The 21286-nt window shown below is 44.5% G+C and overlaps 1 protein-coding gene across 2 annotated transcripts; it reads right to left on the bottom strand.

Annotated features, from left to right (window-relative positions):
* Positions 1-262: 262 nt before the first annotated feature.
* On the bottom strand, positions 263-16064 carry LOC309365831 (required for drug-induced death protein 1). Of its 2 annotated transcripts, none has more exons than XM_081904341.1 (2): positions 14988-15897; positions 263-3978 (listed from the first exon to the last, which is right to left on the bottom strand). In XM_081904341.1, the coding sequence occupies exons 1-2, from the start codon at positions 15834-15836 to the stop codon at positions 3859-3861; spliced, it is 969 nt and encodes a 322-aa protein (XP_081760467.1). In that variant the 5' UTR covers positions 15837-15897; the 3' UTR covers positions 263-3858. The 2 variants fall into 2 exon arrangements, with proteins under 2 accessions (XP_081760467.1, XP_081760468.1); XM_081904342.1 differs by lacking the exon at positions 263-3978 and adding an exon at positions 11683-11946 and having other exon boundaries at positions 14988-16064.
* Positions 16065-21286: the final 5222 nt, after the last annotated feature.

Below are 21286 nucleotides of genomic sequence, written 5' to 3'. Positions count from 1 at the left end.
CCCCCGTCCCCTTTTTTAGCTGGAGAACTGGGCGAAAATGCTCTAAATAAATGAACAAATAATTGTGATTCACAGAAGACAACCCACTTTATAGGAAGTTGTTACAGAGATCTTACCTTATGGGCTATTCGCACACCAGTTCTGAATTAATAGTACATAAGGTAAAGGTAAAGGACACCTGGAAGGTTAAGTCCAGGCTTGTCCACAAGACAAGATTAATAGTAGAGAATGTTTGGAAAATCAAAAGCAGATTACACACAAATTGCACTCTGGTTAAATCTATTTAATTTATCTTAGTACATCAGCTTACTTGTTAGTAGGTTCATTAATATTAAGTAAAACAAAATAACAACCAGCTTTAAAGCATTTTTCTTTAAAAAAGCAAGTATTCTTGAATGAATTCTGTAAAGCTCAGAAGGTATATATAAAACGTATCAAAATTAACTATTATCTAGGTAGAAAGATATCATTTCAGGAATGCAAAGGCTTGATTCTTCTGTCAACACTGGACAAGATAATTCTTTAAATGGCAGCTTTCAGAGATTTCCATCCATAAGGTTAAACCCAGCGAGCCAGCTTAATGCTTTTTCCAGTGAGATATTCATCTGATCTCTTACTCTTGGTGCCTAGGGCATTCCAGGAAGATGAGTTTTATTAAACACCATGACAGATACTTCTGTCCTATACACACAGGCTGCTTGATTGTCTACAGCTGCTTTGACTGGAGCAGGATAAACAGAGAGCTGTGCCAAGGCAACATCTAGTACCCAACAAATGGGGCAAAATTTTGCGTGCCATACAGATGTCTTACACACCTCCCACCAGCTTTGTAATCCTAGGTGTAGCATTCTGGCTGCAAAGGAAGATTGCTGGGGCTACTTTCTATGCCTGATTTCTCTGCCAAAAATGCCATTGAGTGCCACATGAACTGCCCTAGACTAGTGAGGCTGTAAAGTGGCCCTCTGCACCACCAGTAGAACAAGAATTGTCATTTGCAATGCTGTCAGAAGCCACATGGTCCCAGGACAATCAGATCATAAGGAGCCACCTTATACTGAGATGGACCAACTGCTCATCCAGCTTAGTATTATTTATTTACACTGACTAGTTGTGGCTTTCCAAAGTTTCAGGCATGGAGTCTTTTCAGCCTCACCTGGAGATGCTGGAGAGTGAACCTAGGAGCTTCTGCAGACAGACAGGTGGGAGACACTCACTTATGAATCACCTGACATCATGGCACCAGATGGCCCATTTTTGCCTGCAGGGCTCTTCAGGAGCATTTTGCGAGGTGCTTCACAAGACCCAAGTAGGACTTTGCAAGCACCACCCATCCGTGGTACCTGTAAACCCCCTTTCAACTGAGCCAGGTCTTCATCTGCCCCACAACTGATGACATATATGAAGTCAAGGGTAGAGCAGGTGGGTGTGGCTTGGCCAAAATGGCCTTGGGGGCCATGAGAGGAGGCCTAACTAGGTCTAAGTAGGCATGTGGGCTGAAGATTCCTCACCCCTGACCTACAGTCACAGGTCAAGCAGGTGATACAGAAGAAGAATTAAAGTCTACTGAAGAGTAGTGGCAGGGAAATTACATAATAGAGCAGGTGTGGAGAACCTCTTTTATAATGCTAGAATTCATGGACATACAATGAAGCTGAATGTTGGAAAATTCAGGACGCATTTTTAAAAATAAACACATAAACTATGGCACTCGCTCATGGTGATGGCCACCAATTTAAATGGGTTTGAAAGAGGATTAGATTCTTAATTCTGTGAAAGGGCTATAGATGCATACTAGCTATGGCAGCTGTGCTCTGCCTCCAGAGCTGAAGGCACTAATGCTTCCAAATACCAGTGCTGGAGACCACAGGAGACGAGAATACTCTTGGGCTCAGGTCTTGCTTGAGAGCTTCTCATAAGCAGCTTGGCTGGGCACTGTGACAACCGGATGTCCTGATCCTGCAGGATCATCTTATGGTCTCACGTTCTAACCTGATGCTGCTGAACTACAGCTCCCATAAAGTCTTAGCTACTGAGACATGCTTGCTGAGGCTGATGGGAGTCATAGTTCTGCCACATCTGAAGGACCAAAGGTTTCCCACACCTTTAATAGAGGTTTATAAAAGTACGCGTGGTGTAAAATTAGCACAGTGGTGGGGGAAATTGTTCAGCTCTTCTGGGCAGCCTTCTGGGGGCTGCATGACAGTGGTAGGCAGGGCCAGAGGCAAAAGGAGGCAGAGCAATGAATGTAAATGTTACCCTTTGTACCACAGGCTAGTTTATACACACACCCCTGCCTCTATCCTCTATCCAAGCAAATGAAACTAATTATCTGCCCTCAAAAACACATTTCAGCCACTGAAGGCGGGCATAAGGCAAGGCTGGTGAAAGTGGGCGTGGCTTGCAGAAATGTTCCCTTCCCTTAAGAGAGATAAAAGCACTACCAGGACCTGGCAAACCTACCCACAGGGCTCTTACAATTCTCCAGCTGAGAACCAGGACTCCCAAGGTATCTGGAACTGATTGCAAGATGCTTGGCTATGTGATGGAGCCAATGCAATCATGTCCTCAAGTTCTCATTTTGTCAAATAATTTCTCTTCCCAATTCCCCCTTTTCGTCCATCTTTTCTGGTCTTTGCCTGCTTCTGCTGTTGCTTCTGCGTGCTCTAACATGTAGACCAGGGATGGGTAACCTGTGGCTCTGCAGATGCTGTTGGACTCCAATTCCCATCCGCCCCAGCCAGCATGGCCAGTGGTCAGGGATGATGGGAGTTGTAGTCCAACAACATCCAGAAGTTCCCAATCTCGGATACAGACATTCCACAGATGCAGCTTTTCCTGCCTCTGTGGAACACCAGCCCACCATGCAGCATTACTAAGGCCTGACCAGAATTATGAAAACATCCTCTCTTTGTTTTCCTTTTATGTGTCTCATTTACCTGTCACTCTACCTCCATTTCCTCCTACATGCTGTCCTTTTCTTTGCCCACAGATTTTGCTTTTGTCAAGGCCAGCCCAACTAATAGGCGGTAGTACAGTCTGGTCCATTGGGTTGAATGGGGCACTACCGCACCAACTTCAGTTTACCCTCAGTCAACCTCCATCTCCCTGCTTTTTTCCATTATAATTGGTCCAAAAGATGTAACTGGCTTTCAGCTTCCTCCTCCTTAGCTTCAGTGTTTCCTGTGCAGAACTCAGCAAGGAGGAGGATAGGGACAAAATTAGAATTAATTGACTTTGCCTATCATTGAACGTGGTTGTGCCTGTCATTGGCTCTGGCTCCACCTACTGTTGGCCTCCTGCCTTACACGCCAGCAGTCCCAGTGGAGACCAGTCACCACTGTTAGGCAAAGGTGGCTGCCTCAAGGGGTGAGGAATGGAGGTGAGGTGTTGAAGGACAGAGTTGTGCATGTCGCATAGTCTGCCCTATACCTCTCAGGCCTCATGTGTGGTGGGGGGCACTGTCCTGCCACCAATGTTCATTCAGTTGACAATCCAGTTGGATTTTGCACATGGAATGGGAGGTGGGGTGCCATCCTTGCCTCAGGCGGCCAAATGTCTTGGGCCAATCCTGCTGGTGAGTGGTTGACACACAATTACTATATTTCTAAAGCTAGCCCAGCTAATCAATGTTTTGTTCTTTTGGCCTTACTCATTCTGTTGATCAAAGCACTTGTCAGAGAACTACTCAAGTCCAGAGCAGCAAATGAGCCATCCCGAATGTTCAGTCTTTTCTATTTTTTCTTGGTGCTGAGTTGGGAGACATTTCTGAAGACGAAGTTTCAGCGAAAGGGAAATTTGGCCAGGTGCTTCAACGACTGTTCCTCCCGTCTTCAACCCAAATGTGGCAGGCTGCAAGTCTTAACGAAACGCCGTAGCTATTGAAACAGCCACTCCAAGAGGAGATGAGTAGGCATTAGCTAATCCCTGCAGACCGAGTACCAGATAACGGCATCCTTTTTGCAGTGCTTTGCCCACATTCTAGAAGAAAAGAACAGAGAACACTACTGAAGAGCAGGACATACTCAAGAAAGTGACAACATATACCCCAAGTTTCCTCAAGGTGTCATACATGGGTCTCCCAACCTCTCCATTTTAATCTCACAACAACCCTGTAAGGTAGTTTAGGCTGAGAGATTGTGACTGGCCCAAGGTCACCCAGTGAACTTCATATCTGAGTTGAAATTTTAACCTCTGTCTTCCAGGTCCTGGTCCAACACTAACCATTACCCCACACAGATTTTTTACATTTATTTTCAGTTTCAAAAAATATTACTTGAGTGAGGCTCTGTTCTAACAATGCTATCTGGTCACAAAGTATAGGAAAGCCAGTGCAGTGTACAGTGGTACCTCGGGTTACATACGCTTCAGGTTACATACACTTCAGGTTACAGACTCCGCTAACCCAGAAATAGTACCTCGGGTTAAGAACTTTGCTTCAGGATGAGAACAGAAATTGTGCTGTGACGGCGTGGTGTCAGCAGGAGGCCCCATTAGCTAAAGTGGTGCTTCAGGTTAAGAACAGTTTCAGGTTAAGAATGGACCTCCGGAACGAATTAAGTACTTAACCTGAGGTACCACTGTACTAGAAAGAGTGGTGTACTCAGATCTGGGAGACCGGGGTTTGAATCCCTACTTAGCCATGAAGCTCACTGTAGAGCTGGCCACCATCTCTCAGCCTACACTACCACACAGAGTTACTGGTTAATGATATGGGGTGCAGCCCCTTAGTTCCTTGGGGCAGGGAGCAGGATACATTTGTAACAAGGGCCAGCTCACACGTGAGACAAGGTGAGGCGATCATCTCAGGTGCAGGGATCCACAGGAGCAGCAGGTTCTGATATAGATTTTTATCCCCCTCGCCCTGGTTTCTAATGCAGATCTCCACTTACCTATTCTACTCTGCTGGGGAGCAGGGCACTAATTTGTGGCTTGCCTCAGGTGCCAAAATGTATTGGGCTGGTCCTGGATACCATGCTGATTTCATCTGAATGTGACTTTTGAAAGTGGTCAGAGCCAGCATTTATCACATTCAGGCTTTGTTTTCCATGCAATTCCTCTATATTATATCACTTTCGTTGACCAACCTACGTACATATATATATGCACACATACGGACATTCCTTTCCTGCCTTATACCTCAAAGGGTTCTGAAGACAGCTTACAAATAATGTAAACACAAACAGAAAATATACAATGCAACCCCCACCTACCCCCATTTCCTTCTCACCAAAACCACTTCCTTTACACTGCCTGCACCTCTTTAGGAAGGCACATCAAGCGCCTCAGAACTCCATTAAAATCTGAGAAGAGGAAGAATGTGAGGGGAAAGAGAGACCATGTTGGCCATCAGGGAATGACTGTTTCCACCTGCCTTGCACCACTCTTCAGCAGGAGTGCTAGATTGGCTCCACTGGTGCATTTGCACTATGCCATCATCCCTACCTTCCTCCCCTTCTCCTGACAACTCATGGGATCAGGTGAGTACCACCACTCTACCATGGCATCTGCTACTGCCTAAGGAAGCTGCTTCCAAAATAAAGCAATGGGGACTTTCTGGTCTTTGGTTTGTTTCGTTTTGCTAGGAGCTAGTGTCATCAGCTTTGCAATATTCAATATTTTTGAATATTGGTGACCTTTATGTTCACTTAAATTTTGTTGATTTTTTTTAGTAATTTGTTGTAATGGTGTTCTACTTTTAATTAGGTATCATTGTTGCACTGCTCCATTTAGACTCTTTCTTTTTATATGAATCTATGACTATCAGCTTTTTGAAAAAGCCTTTATTTAGATAGGTAAGGTTGTTGCCTTTATTTTATGACATAACAAGCCTTAAGGAATAGAGGGTTGAAAAGACATTAAAAATAACAAAAGGCAGCTCCCCCAGATTCATGCTGGGACAAATGAAACAAAACCTCACTGGAGGCTGGAGGCTGCTATGCTGTTTTTGCAGCAAATACTTGGTGCTGGAGGAGTGTATGAGACTCCCTGGAATTCAAGCTATTTCCTTTAGACTGAGATTGCCTCAAGTACTAGATTACACAACACCAGCTATCTATCACCATGGGCTCATTCATCATTTCATACCCAGGAAAAACTTACTTGTGGATTGTTGAGTGAGTCTGAATAAAGACTTGGTCATATCCACGCTATACATTCAAAACACTAGGATACCACATTAATTATCAAAAGCTAATGCTATTCTAGGCTGCATAAACAGAACTATAGGGTCCTCATCAAGGGACATAATAGTTCCGCTCCATTTTGCCTTGAGCATACCACTCCTGGAGAACTGTGTCTAGTTCTGGGCACCACAATTTAAGAAGGATATTGACAAGCTGGAACGTGTGCAGAGGAGGGCTACCAGGATTATCAAGGTCACATTATGAGGAATTGCAGTTGGGTATGTTTAGCCTGGATAGGAGGAGACTGAGAGGAGATATAATAGCTATCTTCAAATATCTAAATGGCTGTCACATGCAAGATGGAGCAAACTTGCTTTCTCTTTCTCTGGAGGGTTGGACCCAAACCAATGGCTTCAAGTTATAAACAATGAGATTCCAACAAAACATTGGGAAGAACTTTCTGATGGTAAGAGCTGTTTGGCAGTGGAATGGACTCCCTTAGAAGATGGTGGATTTTCCTTCATTGGAGGTTCTTAAGAAGAGGTTGGATGGCCATCTGTTATGGATGTTTTAGCTGATTCCTGTATTGCAGGCGGTTGAAATAGTTGACCCTCAGGGTCCTTTCCAACTCTTCAGTTCTATGAAGTGGCTAAATTTTGGCCCTTGGTCCAAACTACAGTGGTACCTCGGGTTACATACACTTCAGGTTACATACGCTTCAGGTTACAGACTCCGCTAACCCAAAAATATTACCTTGGGTTAAGAACTTTGCTTCAGGATGAGAACAGAAATTTTGCTCCGGCGGTGAGGCAGCAGTGGGATGCCCCATTAGCTAAAGTGGTGCTTCAGGTTAAGAACAGTTTCAGGTTAAGTACGGACCTCCGGAACGAATTAAGTACTTAACCTGAGGTACCACTGTAATTCTAAAACTTGCTGCAGCAGCAAATGTAAGGCTGGGCAGTGATTGAACTTGTGACCCTCTAGTTGTTGGACTACAAATTCCATCATCCCTGACCACAGGCCATGTTGGCTGGGCTGATGGGAGTTGTAATCCAACATTATCTGGAAGGTTCAGAGTTCCCCATCTCTGTGATAGGGCCTACAAATAGTTGCACAATCACACCTCTTTAAAATGCACTGGTGCAGCCAACGCCCTGTCAAATGCTTAGAATTGTGTTAAGTCATTGGTGCAAGATCAGAATAAATTCCTGTTCAAGGAAGAGAAAGATGAAGCTGGAAAGCCACCAACAGAGATGGTCACATAGAGAACATCATTGTCTCATCCTCTATCTAGCCTTGGCCAAATTACTTCACCTCTTTTGTTTCATTGGGCCTGGCAGAGATTGTGTCATAAAATGCTTGGACCTTGGCCAAAACAATGGAGCCCTGATTTCAACAGGGTTCAAGGTACTTTCCAACACAAACATACAGCATGACCTTTGTGTTCATTTCCTATACACGATGAAGCAATATTTAAGAGGCGGGATGTGAAAGTCTCACCGAAACCAGTAGCGAATGACACAGACAACAAATCATGGCCATCAAACTCCCTGTGTACACACATTATACCTTTAAATCACATTTGAAGCACATTTGCTCCCTCAAAGAATTATTGGCACTGCACTTTGTTAAGGGTTACTGGAATTGTAACTCTTTGAGGGGTAAACTGCAATGCCCATGATTCTTTGAGGAAAAGAATGTGTTTCAAATGTGCTTTAAAGGTGACATGACTGCTGCATGTTGGATCTTATATACAAGACTTATCAGCACCAACATATGAGCTAATCATCCTTTTAGTTGACTCATACAATATATGAAATTTCCACAGACAACCTGATGCTTACTATTTTGTCCAGGAATAGGGAACCTATGGCCATTGTCCCTGACTGAATGACCTTGGACCAGTCACTTGGGCCAGAGTAACCTACTTCACAGGGTTGTTGTAAGCATAAAAGGGGAAAGGGTCATTTATATCCCAATGAGTTCAAGGTGACATACATGGCTCTCCCCACCTCTCCATTTTCTCCTCACAACCACCGTGTGAGGTAAATTGGGCTGGGAGACAGTGACTGGCCAAAGGTCACCCAGTGAGCTTCCTAGCTGAGTGGGGATTTGAACCCTAGTTTCCCAGGTCCTAGTCCAACATTCTAACCACTACACCACACTGGCCACCTTGACCTCCTTGCAGAAAAGGGTTGTTATGGGGAAAAGACTGGTAATTCCAATGGCAGAGCATGTAGAAGTTCGCAGGTTCAATCCCCAGGTAGTGCTGAAACCCTGGAGAGCCCCTGATAGTCATTGTAGACTGAGCAAGATGGACCAATGGTTTGATTCAGTATAAGGCAGCTTCCTATGTTCTTAAAAGGACAGGTATACGTACAATGAATTAGTAAATAAATAAACAGCAAGAGTAGTATTTTCAGTGGTAAAACTCTTGCAGCAAACCAGCAGCAAAGTGTTAATGCTGATGCAGTCGGCCACAGAACGTAAGGGAGGTCTATTATTTTATCTCTTTGTCTCTGTTGCGGAGGGTGGGAAACGAACCTCACACTTCTTGCTAATTGGAACATTGTCAAAGTAAGGATGCCAAGTGAAGAAATGCGGCACAAAGAGATGCAAAGCATCTGTCACGTGGATTAGCTTAGAGTATTTTACAGACTGAAATGGCAGGTCTCTCTTTTGATCTACAGGAATGCTGGCTTCAGCTCAGATAGGACTGGTTTCTTCTTAAAAGGGAAAGGGAAAAGGAAAGGGAAAGGGAAAGGGGGGGAGGTGAAATCCAACAGGCTCCTTCACTGGATTTAACATGTTATTTGTTTTTCCAAAGACAATTCTGTTTGTGCTGCAAGAGCAGCCTTCTGCCACAAGAATTATCCAAAGAAGATCGCATGAACATAAACTTGATATTACGTACTTATAAGTGGAACCTGCAACAAAATGCTGCACTCTTTTTTCAGGATTCCAACCACTCAATTTCCCCTTCCCAACAGTCAACAGTCAACCAACCAGCATTCTGTAGCCACTGAGCAGCACTCTCAGTCTTCACTAGGTTCTTTGCAGGGAGGAGTGTCCTTCACCTTTTATCCAAGGATATATAGATATTTAATTATCAAACCTGGTTATGAACTCCCTCAAACCTGCTAAGAGGGTAAGAGGCCTCTTCTGGATCAGGCCAGTGGCCCACGCCCACCTAGTGCAGCATCCTGCTCTCACAACCAGATGCCCATAGGAAGCCCGAAAGCAGCAGCTGGGCACAACAACACTATCCATCTTCTGCTGTTTCCCTGCTGCCAGCATTCAGAAGTATGCTGCCTCCAATAGTGAAGGTTAATAGCACAGCCATCAGAGTTAGTAGCCAGTCACTGATACTCCTTGTTTTCTGTGTGTTGTTTTGCCTACAGAAACAACAGCACTCACATCCGGGGCACTATAAACAGAGGAATGTATTATGCCTCACCTATCTGTCTACATGAAGTTCCATAAGGGGGGGGGGATCAGATCCCTTTTACCAAGTAATTTGCAATCTAAATAGGCAACAGGGGAGATAAAATGGGGTTTGGAGAGAGAAGCAAATGTGTGAGCAAAAGAAGGTTAACGCACTTAATACTTACGCTACAGGAAGATGGATTAAGAGGTTTTTAAGCCTTGTAGAAAGACTTGGATTTTGAGGAGGGTGCTGAAGGGGTGGGGCAGACAGGAGAGAGAGAGAGAGAGAGAGAGAGAGAGAGAGAGAGAGAGAGAGAGAGAGAGAGAGAGAGAGAGAGAGAGAGAGAGAGATGGTACCACGTACATGGTCAGGGAGCAAGGCGAAAATTTCACCCATACTGGGCAGCATAGGAGAATGTGCAGCAGGAGACTCACTTGAAGGTGGCAAAGCTGAAGCTGTGGTCATAACAAGCAAACCAGGACTGGTGTGCTCTAGGGCAGTTAAGATCCTCAGCACTATCCTAAACAAAGTAATCCATGCTCTGGTAACCTCCAGGCTAGATTACAGCAATGCACTCAGTGTGGCTTTGAAGATGGTTTGGAGGCAGCAGCTGGTGCAAAATGCTTCAGTTGTTTGGAATCATGCAACACCGCTTCTGAAGAGTATGCAGTGGCAACCTACATGCTACAAAGCCCAAATCAAGGTTTTAATGCTTCCCTGAATGAGTTAGGGCCCAGTTATCTAAAGAAGCACCTCCCTTGGCATTGTCCTGCCTGGGCATTTAAGATTTGTCAGGAAGGTCCTTCTTGTCACTCTACCACTAAGCAAAACCTTAGGTGCTTTAGCTTGAGACAGGGCCTTCTCAGTGATGGCACCTTGAATGTGACATGTTCTTCCCTCAAGGCATGATTGGCACCAACATGGTTCAACTATTGGCACCAGCTGAACAAATTCATCAGAAGGGTTTTGAGATATTGAACCACCTGGTACAGATACAGAATGAGCTTACTTCAGGGATCCCCTTACCCCATACATGTCCATTCAACCACTTTGAGGAACTAACGCTTTTACAAGTACCACAAAATATTTGTCCTGCACTGGTAGGGAACTGAATTTTCAGCAGCAGTTACATTTTTTAACTCCTTACCCATTGATATGAAGCAGGTGCCTTCATTGTATTGTTTTTAATGCCTACTAAATTATTTGTTGCTTAGGCAAGCCCACCCACATATGTAAGGTTGTCATGCATTTTAATAGGCTTTTTAAAAAAGGTATACAGTACTTCAAACCACTGATTTTATGTATACTTTGATAGTTTAGGCCAGCTTGTCTTTAACTTCTGCTTTTATTGATAACTATAATGTAATTATCTAATCATGCCCTTCCTCCAAAAGCAAGTAAACCAATTAGCGGTTTTGACAAGAGGCATACATATTTTATAATTAAATAAATAAATATTACTATTCAGGCTTGAGATAGTTTTATTGACTAGTTTTGTATTGTTTTTATCTGATTGTGACCCTACTTGAGTTTGCTTTTTAGTGAAGGAAGTGATACAAAATTTTCCAAATAACTAAAACAAAATGGAATTTAAAACAATAAACTTTTAGTGTACAAATTTAAACAACTGATTGCATTCAGGATAGCACGGTTACAAGGAAAATGAACATTCTTGTCTCCTACCACTTTGTCACCTGATACACACATGCATATATAGGATCCACCCTATTCTTTTTATTGTACTTTGTTTTAACAGATTTTAATATTGTGTTTTTATATTGGTGTGACCCACACTGGGACCATTTGATGAAGGGCAAGTAAGGAATCAAATTACTACTATTAATTTTATTATCACAAGAATTTTGGTTTCGGCATTTATTAGACCCTTTTATTCTTTAATGAGATTCCCCCCCCCACAACTGTTTTAAATAGTGTTGCTGTCAACTATCTAAGACCAGCTGCTGCATTAATTATAACAAAATTAACTGTTATTAATTATGAGGACAGGAATTCAGCTATATTAATCAGTCATCTGAAAAATAAGCAGATAAGCTTTTAATGATCAAAACTTGAAATGAAATAAGCTAAATGATTTTTTATAAAAATAATAATAAATCCACATTTTTAGAGAACACTGAAAATGGCTCATATGCAGGATGCCACTGTGTCATACATCCTGCCAGATTTTCACTGGAGCACCAACAAATCATGGCTATCTTTCATTGATACACAATTGCTACACCATTGCGTTTTTTATTATCTCTTTTGTACCTACAACCACCCAATTCAGATTTGTAACCAGGTCTCATCACAGTGACTTGCCAAAAGCAATTTTATATAGTTGTACTTGATTCAATAATTTCCACAGCATGTACTTTGCAGGTTTTCTTTTTCATCCTGAAAGGAAGTGTGAAAAATAGAGCAGTTATTTTATCTGCCATGCCATTGAAAAGCTACCATAGTGTTTTTGCCACTTGAATAAGTTTCTGGTTTATTTCTTCATATGTTTTTGTTTTGGTTTTTTGCCTCAGTTTTTATTGTTTGTTTTAATATTGAATGGATATTTGTATTTTTGTATACAACTCGATGAAATCTATATATGGATGAAGATTTGCCTCTTTCAATACTTTTAACCATTATGGGATTCTTAACTTAGTCCTCATCCAACTTCAATGTAGAGTGCTGGTTTTAACTTACAAAGCCCTAAGAGATGGGGTAGGGAACCTGTGGCTCTGCTGATATGGTTGGGTTACAACTGCTTTCATCCCTGACGACTGGCCACGCTGGGGCTGATGAGAATTGGAATCCAATAACAAGTGGAGAGCAACGAAGTACCTTAAGAATCCCCTCTCGCTTATGACCTTGCTCTTAGATGAGGATTAGAGACCCTCCTCCATCCATGGAAGTATAACAGAAAAGACGGTCTTTTCCACTGAGGTACATAGTTTATGAAACACCCTCCCCTGACCATCCTCATTATTGTCTTTTTGACTTCAGGTCAAAATATTTTTTTATTTGCACAGTCTGGCTGTTGTGCTGGAACCTTAACATGACAAGGGAAGAAATTTCACTTCACTTTATGATAGTGAATGTAGAGAGTGGCTGTTATTTTGCACAACTTAATCTGGGTTTGGGATATCTTTTAGCCACAAACAAACACCTGGCCTCTCTGTGTGTGCATTTTAACACAAAAAGTCTCCTTATCTTCATGGTCCATTCTTTTATTTCCTTTTATAGGTAAAGGTAAAGGGACCCCTGACCGTTAGGTCCAGTCGTGGCCGACTCTGGGGTTGCGGCGCTCATCTCACTTTACTGGCCGAGGGAGCCGGCGTACAGATTCTGGGCAGGGACGCGGACTTATAAAAAATATTGGGGGGGCCCAATATTTGCATATTCATGAGCTTATTTATTATCATGAATAATAAATAAGCTCATGAATATGCAAATAAAGTGCGCCGCCTCCTCGTGAGCGAATGGGGAGAGCGTGCTGCGCCTATTAATCAGCTCCAAAGGAAATTGGGTGGAGCTTTTGCTCGGGAGGGAGGGCAGGAGGCATGCAGCCCGCCCCTCCCTGTGCATTTTGGGCTGGGGGAGGGGTGGCGATGGCGCTCTGCTGGAGGGGCGCCAGAGATTATTGGGGGGGCAGAGCCCCCCCAAACGAATTTTTGAGGGGGCTCAGGCCCCCTCAAGCCCCATGGAGTCGGCGCCTATGATTCTGGGTCATATGGCCAGCATGACTAAGCCGCTTCTGGTGAACCAGAGTAGCGCACGGAAATGCCGTTTACCTTCCCACCAGAGTGGTACCTATTTATCTACTTGCACTTTGATATGCTTTTGAACTGCTAGGTTGGCAGGAGCTGGGACCAAGCAATGGGAGCTCACCCTGTCGTGGGGATTCGAACCGCTGACCTTCTGATTGGCAAGTCCTAGGCTCTGTGGTTTAACCCACAGCGCCACCCGCGTCCCTATTTCCTTTTATAAAACCAATGTTCCACAGCTACTACAAGATTATCTTTCCTAATTAGAGCAATAGACAGCAAAACCAACCCAGATCTCTTTTTGTCTCTGGAAAGCCCCACTCTGACCATGTGGTTTCTCGAATGATTCTTCCCCAAATCCATAGCTTCCCCCTTTTTTGGCGGGAAATACCCTTATTCCAGCGCCGTTTCCCACTGCTATCCCAGATTGTTAGATATCCCGTATACTGTCCCAGGAACAGGTGAGGCTGCTGATCCCTTATTTTCAAATCTGAAAGTTGACAGCTATCACCAAATCCCTGAACTGAGCAAACTAGATGACCTCCAAGATCCCGTCCAACTTCAACATCCTACAGTCCTTCAAAAGCAGGTGGCTTCAGACTTGCAATGAACATGCACACAAGGATGTCAACAACTGGGATTGTTGCTACGACCTCTGAAAGCAAGAAAGGGCAGCCTTGGTTCACTGTACAGAAGACCTTACGAATGCTGAGAGAACTGAACTGAGCACCATCCTGGACCCTCTACATGTTCTCTAGGAGTCATCTGAACAGAAAGGTTAAGCATATACCCTTGCACACAAGGCCAGCCCAAGACATTTTGGCACCTGAGGAAAATGATACGATAATCTTTATTGTCATTGTCCCATACAGAACAACGAAATTGGAAAAAAAAATCTACATCAGACACTCAAAAACCCACAAGCCTGCTATCCCAGCCTGGTTAGCCCCTCAAAACATCCAAGCCCACCAGGGAAGAAGGGGTGAGTGAAGATCTGCATCAGGAACAAAGGAGGAATAGAGATCTACATCAGGATCTGCTGCCCCCGTGGATCCTGCCACCTGAGGCCAGGGGTGCCAACTTGAATAAAATATTGGGAGAGACCAGGTAAGTCCGGCCCCATATAATTGATTGCATGACATGGCACATGAACACCATGTGAATGGCAATGCCCATCAACTTAGGGGACCCTGGCACCCTCAAATATATCTTTGGGGGGGGGCGTAAGGGGCCTCCACCCCCTAGGAGTTGGCTGCTGTGCCTGAGGTTGCCTCACTTAGCCAGCCTCACTTAGCCAGCCTCCTGCATGAACGCCACTCAGACCAAATATCCCACATTCCCGCAACATAACTCGAGGTGCCTATGTCGCGGTTGGGTGAGATCCAGTTTTTTACCACTCTGACAACAAGGTGCTAGTGAAGTGTGGTGAAGGCATTTCAAGAATCCGATGCGTCCAGAAATCCCCCAGCAATTTTAAAATGTTTCTTTTATTATATAATATGACCGAAGTCTGCCCTCATCCTATCCGATAGCCGGGGCGCTGAGGCTGGGCAAGACACTCGCCTAGCGAGGCTGACCCCCGAATAACGGACCTGCGCGCGATGATCCGCCGAGCGCGCAGGGCCTCGGGGCGCCCGAAGCGGCTAAGGTGCCCCTCGTCCCGCCGCCCTCGCCGCCTACCTTGCCGTATTTCTTGAGCTTCCTCCTGCGCTTCTTGCTCTTGCGCTCGGCTTTGGGCTGCTGCTCGTCCCCGGCGCCGCCGAGAGGCTCGTACCTGTCCGGGAGGACGGCGAAGGCGACTTTCTTGGAGGCGCAGCCGGACTCCCCCTCCTCAGCGTGGCCGCTTGGGGCTGTCTGCCTCCTCTCCTCCTCCTCCTCTTCTTCTTCCTCCTTTTCCAGGATAGAGATTTCGTCCTCCGCAGGCCCCCGACGAGGGTAGTTGGCTCTCCGGGTCCCCCCGACGGTCATGGCGCCCGCAGGTGGCCCCGCGGAGAATGCGCAGGCGGCGCTGACGAAGAGCCTGAGGCACCTTTGCTGCCTTCCCTCAGCCGAGCGCGCAGCAGGAGATCCGCGCGCCGCGCCGGCGGGAGAGAAGTAACAGGTGGCGCTCAAGGGACACTTTCGCATAGGCGGCGCCAGCGCCAAGGCCGCAGCCTGCCCTCCCTGTGTCCCCACAAAAGGGCCGCGGGCGGGGAGAGTCCGCTTCCCGAGGCTTGGCAGCTGATCCAAGAAGTCCAACATCCTGTGCCAAACGGCGCTGTTGACAACACACACACACACACACACACACCCATTTCCAGGGCTTCCTGTTGCACCAGGCACTTCACATACCGACGCACAATAGCCGTGATCGGTAGGCTCAGGCAGGGAAAACAATGGCGTTGTGTGCGACTGAACTCTGAAAACAAAAGAAAAAAGTGCTGCCTCAGGAGAAGGGCACTTTCCTCCCCGGGATATTTGATCCATTGGCTTCTTCGGAAATTTATAAAGCTGATGGGAGAGTTGATTTGGAAAAGTTTTCCTTGTCATCTTCTGCTTTCCCTCTTCCGCTTCCAGACCCAATAAAGTGTGAGGCCTTGAGATGAAAAAGATGTTGAAATATACATTTTTTTAAAAAACCAGAAGCATTTTTACTTGGTATTATAGGTCAGGACATTCATAGGCAAGATGTTAAATTGTTTTTATATGCAACAACTGCAGCAAGAGTATTGTTAACCCAGAAATGGAAACAAGAAGAAATTCCGTCAAAAGAAGAATGGCAGGCGAAATTAATGGACTATGCAGAATTGGACAAAATGACAGGAAGGATTCGAAACCTGCGGAACCAGAGATTTACAGAAGATTGGAAGAAGTATATGAATTAACTTGAAGAGCAACTGTAATCAACAATTTACACTAGTAGGACTACAATAAGTTTTGTAAGGAGAAATATACGAAGTGTTACAAAGTAGAAAAAGATAGAGATATTGATTATGAGTTTGAAATGTAATAGGGAAGATAAGAAATGCATACTAAGAAATTGGAAACTTTTCAGACAGGAAAATTGAATAAGATGTAAAAGTATGTTTAATTACTGTTGAAAATGATATGTTAAAAACACACACACACATATATATATATATATATTGTAAGAGAGACATCACTTTGCCAACAAAGGACAAAGGTCTGTATAGTAAAAGTTATGGTTTTCCCAGTAGTGATGTATGGAAGTGAAAGCTCGACCATAAAGAAGGCTGATCGCCGAAGAATTGATGCTTTTGAATTCTGGTGCTGGAGGAGACTCTTGAGAGTCCCATGGACTGCAAAAAGATCAAACCTATCCATTCTTAAGGAAATCAGCCCTGAGTGCTCACTGGAAGGACAGATCCTGAAGCTGAGACTCCAATACTTTGGCCACCTCATGAGAAGAGAAGACTCCCTGGAAAAGACCCTGATGCTGGGAAAGATGGAGGGCACAAGCAGAAGGGGATGACAGAGGACAAGATGGTTGGACAGTGTTCTCGAAGCTACCAGCATGAATTTGACCAAACTGCGGGAGGCAGTGGAAGACAGGAGTGCCTGGCATGCTCTGGTCCATGGGGTCACGAAGAGTCGGACATGACTAAACAACAACAACAATATAGTGTGAGAGGCCTACTTGCAGTGTGAGGCATTTCGCCGCAGCTCAGTGGGACAGGATCAGGTCCCAGGTTCAATCAGTGACCTCTCTAGATAGGGCTGGAGTGCCTGCCCCCCCCCCCGCCTTAAATCTGGGACAACTGCTGCCAGTCAGTGTAGACAGACTGAATATGGTTGCTAGGAACCACAAGTGAGGCAAGTGATGTGGTGGTGAGGTCCTGCTTTCAGGCTTCCTATAAGCATGTTCTTGGCCACTATGAGATGCTGGACTAGATGGGCTATTGGCCTGATCCAGCAGACTCTTCTTATGCTCATATGATTCATAAGCCTTATGCAAGCATTATTTGAAATCAAGTTGACATAATGCGTGTGGTGGCCTTGCCCCCATGTCTCCATTGTTACCCCTGACCTTGTCTCATTCACCAGGACAGCCAGAAGTAGGTTCTGAGCATATTCAGGTCCAGAAATCGATCAGAATTCTAAACTTTGAATCCAAAGTGAGTCCAGGTTTGCAGGCATATTGCCTCTGCAAGAGAAGCGATATCATTTTTATTTTTTTTTTAGTTTAATGATATAAACCCTCCAGTACTTAATCTTCACTAAACACTTCACTACACATCCATAAACCAGTTACATGAAATGATCACTTCCTCCTCCTATTTTATGCTATTTCATCTTCAGTTCAGTAGCTCTTTGGTTGGAATTCATTAATAAGCTTATCTTGTTTTCATTTGATGTCACTACTAAAGTAATTCCCCAAGTAATTAAGAATTTTACCATGCCTCACTGTCCGAGCGCTGTACTAGAAGTGTTCTTTTGATTACTAAGATATTGGGAATTATATACATTTTCCTCCAGCAGGAGCTGTCATAAAGAATCTAATCTTTCTCCCCCACCCCCAAAATCCCATTTTATTCTGCATTACTGGTTTCTAATACTCCATGTGAGAAAAAAGTACATTAATTCTGAGGCTGAATTTGGTTTAGCAACATGGGTTTTTGGGGGTGGGGGGTGGGAAGGGAATCTATCATTGTAAATATATTATAATTAAAGAGCATAGCTGACCAGCAGAGTCCCTAGAAGAAAATCACCAAACCTGTGCATCAAATTCATAGATAGATCATCTAGCACTCAACAAATCTCTTCACAGTTGTACCACCTCGTGGAAGAATGTAGCCGAGGCAGAATCAGATAGACCCTTTAGACCAGGCATGGCCAAACTTGGCCCTCCAGCTGTTTTGGGACTACAATTTCCATCATCCCTGACTATTGGTCCTGTTAGCTAGGATGATGGGAGTTGTAGTCCCAAAACAGCTGGAGGGCCAAGTTTGGCCATGCCTGCTTTAGACTATAGGTTTCCTGTAAGGCATTGGGTTGGCCAATGTGAAGACGCTTAGCTATATGGATCTTTGGCCTGATGCCTCTTAAGTCCTTTTGATTGCAGGTCTAGCTGGGCAGTGACCAATCTTCTCCTGTGTTTGTCTCAGCTTGGTTGCCTCATGTATATCCTGCACTTTGCCAAAATAATAGCCTCAGTCTGGCCACATGACGCTCTTCCTTATAGGAGCCAACTCCTAGGAGCCAAGGTCCTTTTGACCCCCTCAGTAAAATATTTGATGCCCCTCTGCAAGTTGATGGGCATTGCCATTTAAATGGTGTATGTGACTTCTGATCAGTTATGTTAGGCGTGGCTTACCTGCCCCCTGCAGCCTTCCTTAATTCCCTACAATAGGTTCCTGCTCACTCCCAGCTCCAGCAGAATAATTTGTTATTACTTTCAAAGACTGCCTTTGCTTCGCTCCCCACTTCACTTCCCACCCACATCCAGATATATCCCTGCCTATTACCTTCTTTCCTCCAAGCTCCACCATCCTCAGATGTTTTAATGTCCCCCAAAATCCACTCTCTCCACAACTACCCACCCAACACTTGAAACTGGCTCCCAAGACACCTGCATGATGCCACCTCTTCCTTCACATCCATAGTCAAAACCCACTTTTCCATGACACCTTTGGTTGAATCCCCACATTCCCATCTGCAGCTCATTACAACACTGGAAACTGCCTTATACTGAATCAGAATATTGCTTCATCAACCTCAGTACTACATTGACTGAAGCTTGAGGTGTCTCATTCCCTGCATTCTAACGGGTTGGACTAGGTGATGCTGGGGGGGGGGGCATTCAACTCTATGATTCTATGTCTGGCAGTGCCTATCCAGGTTTGAGGTAGTGGTTTTTCCTCAACCCCACCTGGAGGTGCCAGGGACTGAAATTGGGACATTCTGCATGCAGAGCAGATACTGTACCGTAGAGCTATGGCCCTTCCCCAACTCATCCTAAGCACATGTTAAAATGAAACCATCGCATATTCTTCATTTAGCCCTCCTCTCCGTTTTCCCTGTGTCAAATTTCAGGCTGCAGGTTTGTCTGGGCAAAGGCCTGTCTTCTACTCTGCAAAACGCCATGTGTCCTGATGGTTGCAAATAAATATTTACTTGCTACCATCTTTATATTCTTATTAATCACAATTTACTAATCGCCTTCTACAAAATCATCTCAAGGCAATAAAAACAGCAAAGAAAAGTTACAAACACACCCACAAAAAAACAGTTGATACATTTAAAACAAAACATTACAGAATATACACTTGTAGCCAAGACCCATTTATTGAGCTAGGAAAGCCCATCAGAAGAAAAATATATTCATTTAGTCCCTGGAAAGCACAGATAGTGGGTACCTGTCATATCTTGACAGGAATGCTATTCCACAGAACGGGGCAGTGACAATGAAAGTCTTTTTCCGAGTTACTGTGGAGTGGGCTTCTGAGATCATTGGAATTTGCCAAAGAAAATCTCCCACAAACTGCAATGATCTACAGGGTATATAAGGGCTAAGGAGGTTTCTCAAGTAGCTAATTAACTTATACTTTAGTACAAACGCCTTGGACTTGGCCAAGTAGCAGATTGTTAGCCACACACCAGGTGCAGCCTCTGAACCAAGCCCAAAGGTAGTCCTCATGATGCAGTAATCCAACCTTGAGCTTACCTATGCATGGGCGATTGTGGTCAAGCTATCACCATCCAGGAATAACCACAGCTTGCTTATGAACCAACTTTAGTGTGTAAGCTTTTATGTAAAAGCAGAGTATGCTTACAATTCATGTTACTTCAAAGGAAAACTGAAAATGTAAATTGCACTGAAGAAAAAACTTTTAGGGGAAAATTCTCAACCATTTATGGCAAAGTCCTGCTAAGCCACAGGGTGCTCTTAGTTCAGGGATGGGGAACCTCAGGCCTATCTTGACACTCCACAGCCACACTCCTCAGCTGCCCTACTTGGTACCTCAAGTATTTTTTGCCAGTCTGGAATGTGCACTTGAACTCTGGGATGATGTTTCTTGTTTGCCTAGATTGATAGAGAGGGGTGCATGAGTGTGTGTAGAACCAAACCTGGCCTACACTAATATTGGTTACTTTGCCCACTATTGCCTCTAGTCTCACCCACCACTGCCATGTGGCCCCCAAATGGTTGCCCAGGAGGGAATGTGGCCCTCAACCTTAAAATGCTTCCCAGTTCCTGCTCTAGACCCTTTGTTGTTGTTGTTTAGTTGTTTAGTCTTGTCCGACTCTTCATGACTCCATGGACCAGAGCACGCCAGGCACTCCTGTCTTCCACGGCCTCCCGCAGTTTGGTCAGACTCATGTTTGTAGCTTCGAGAACACTCTCCAACCATCTCGTCCTATGTCGTCCCCTTCTCCTTGTGCCCTCCATCTTTCCCAACATCAGGGTCTTTTCCAGGGAGCTGTAGACCCTAGCCCAGCCCTATTTCACAACCCTTTGGCGGAAGATGAACATAATAAAAATTCTTTGGCAAGGCTGACATTAAATGATATGGCTAAACTGCTTGTGAGTGATTAAGATAATTTGTTTAGTGTCTTGTGAATTCATCAACTTTACTTGATTTTTAGATGATTAAAATGTTTACATTCTTAAGTTTCATAACCTATCCAGGGACTTAGGAATTAGGCATACTAAGGAAAATCTCAACAACAACAAAAAACAGTCCCAAGTTCATATCTGGGATGAATTCACGTAAGGACCTGGGGTCCTCTAAAACTGAACCATGCCCCCTCAAAAAAAAAAATGAAAAAAAAAAAGAAACAAGGCCAAGGTTGGGGAGGGGAGGGGAGGGCTGGTTTTAAGAAACCATTTGGAAATAAAAGAAACACACAAATCTAAAAGCTTTCATAAACCTGCAACCACCAACTCACCACCACCTCCCCTTGCAGCCCTTCCTCAATGGAGCCTCAAACCATCCAACCAGCACAGTTAGCGACAAAGAGCAAAAGACAAGGGAGGG

Source organism: Podarcis melisellensis, assembly GCF_964234715.1.
Source record: "Podarcis melisellensis genome assembly, chromosome: 3".
In the NCBI taxonomy this organism is placed as follows: Eukaryota; Metazoa; Chordata; class Lepidosauria; order Squamata; family Lacertidae; genus Podarcis; species Podarcis melisellensis.
The sequence above is the reverse complement of the archived record's forward strand: the minus strand, read 5'-3'. Positions and strand labels throughout refer to the sequence as shown.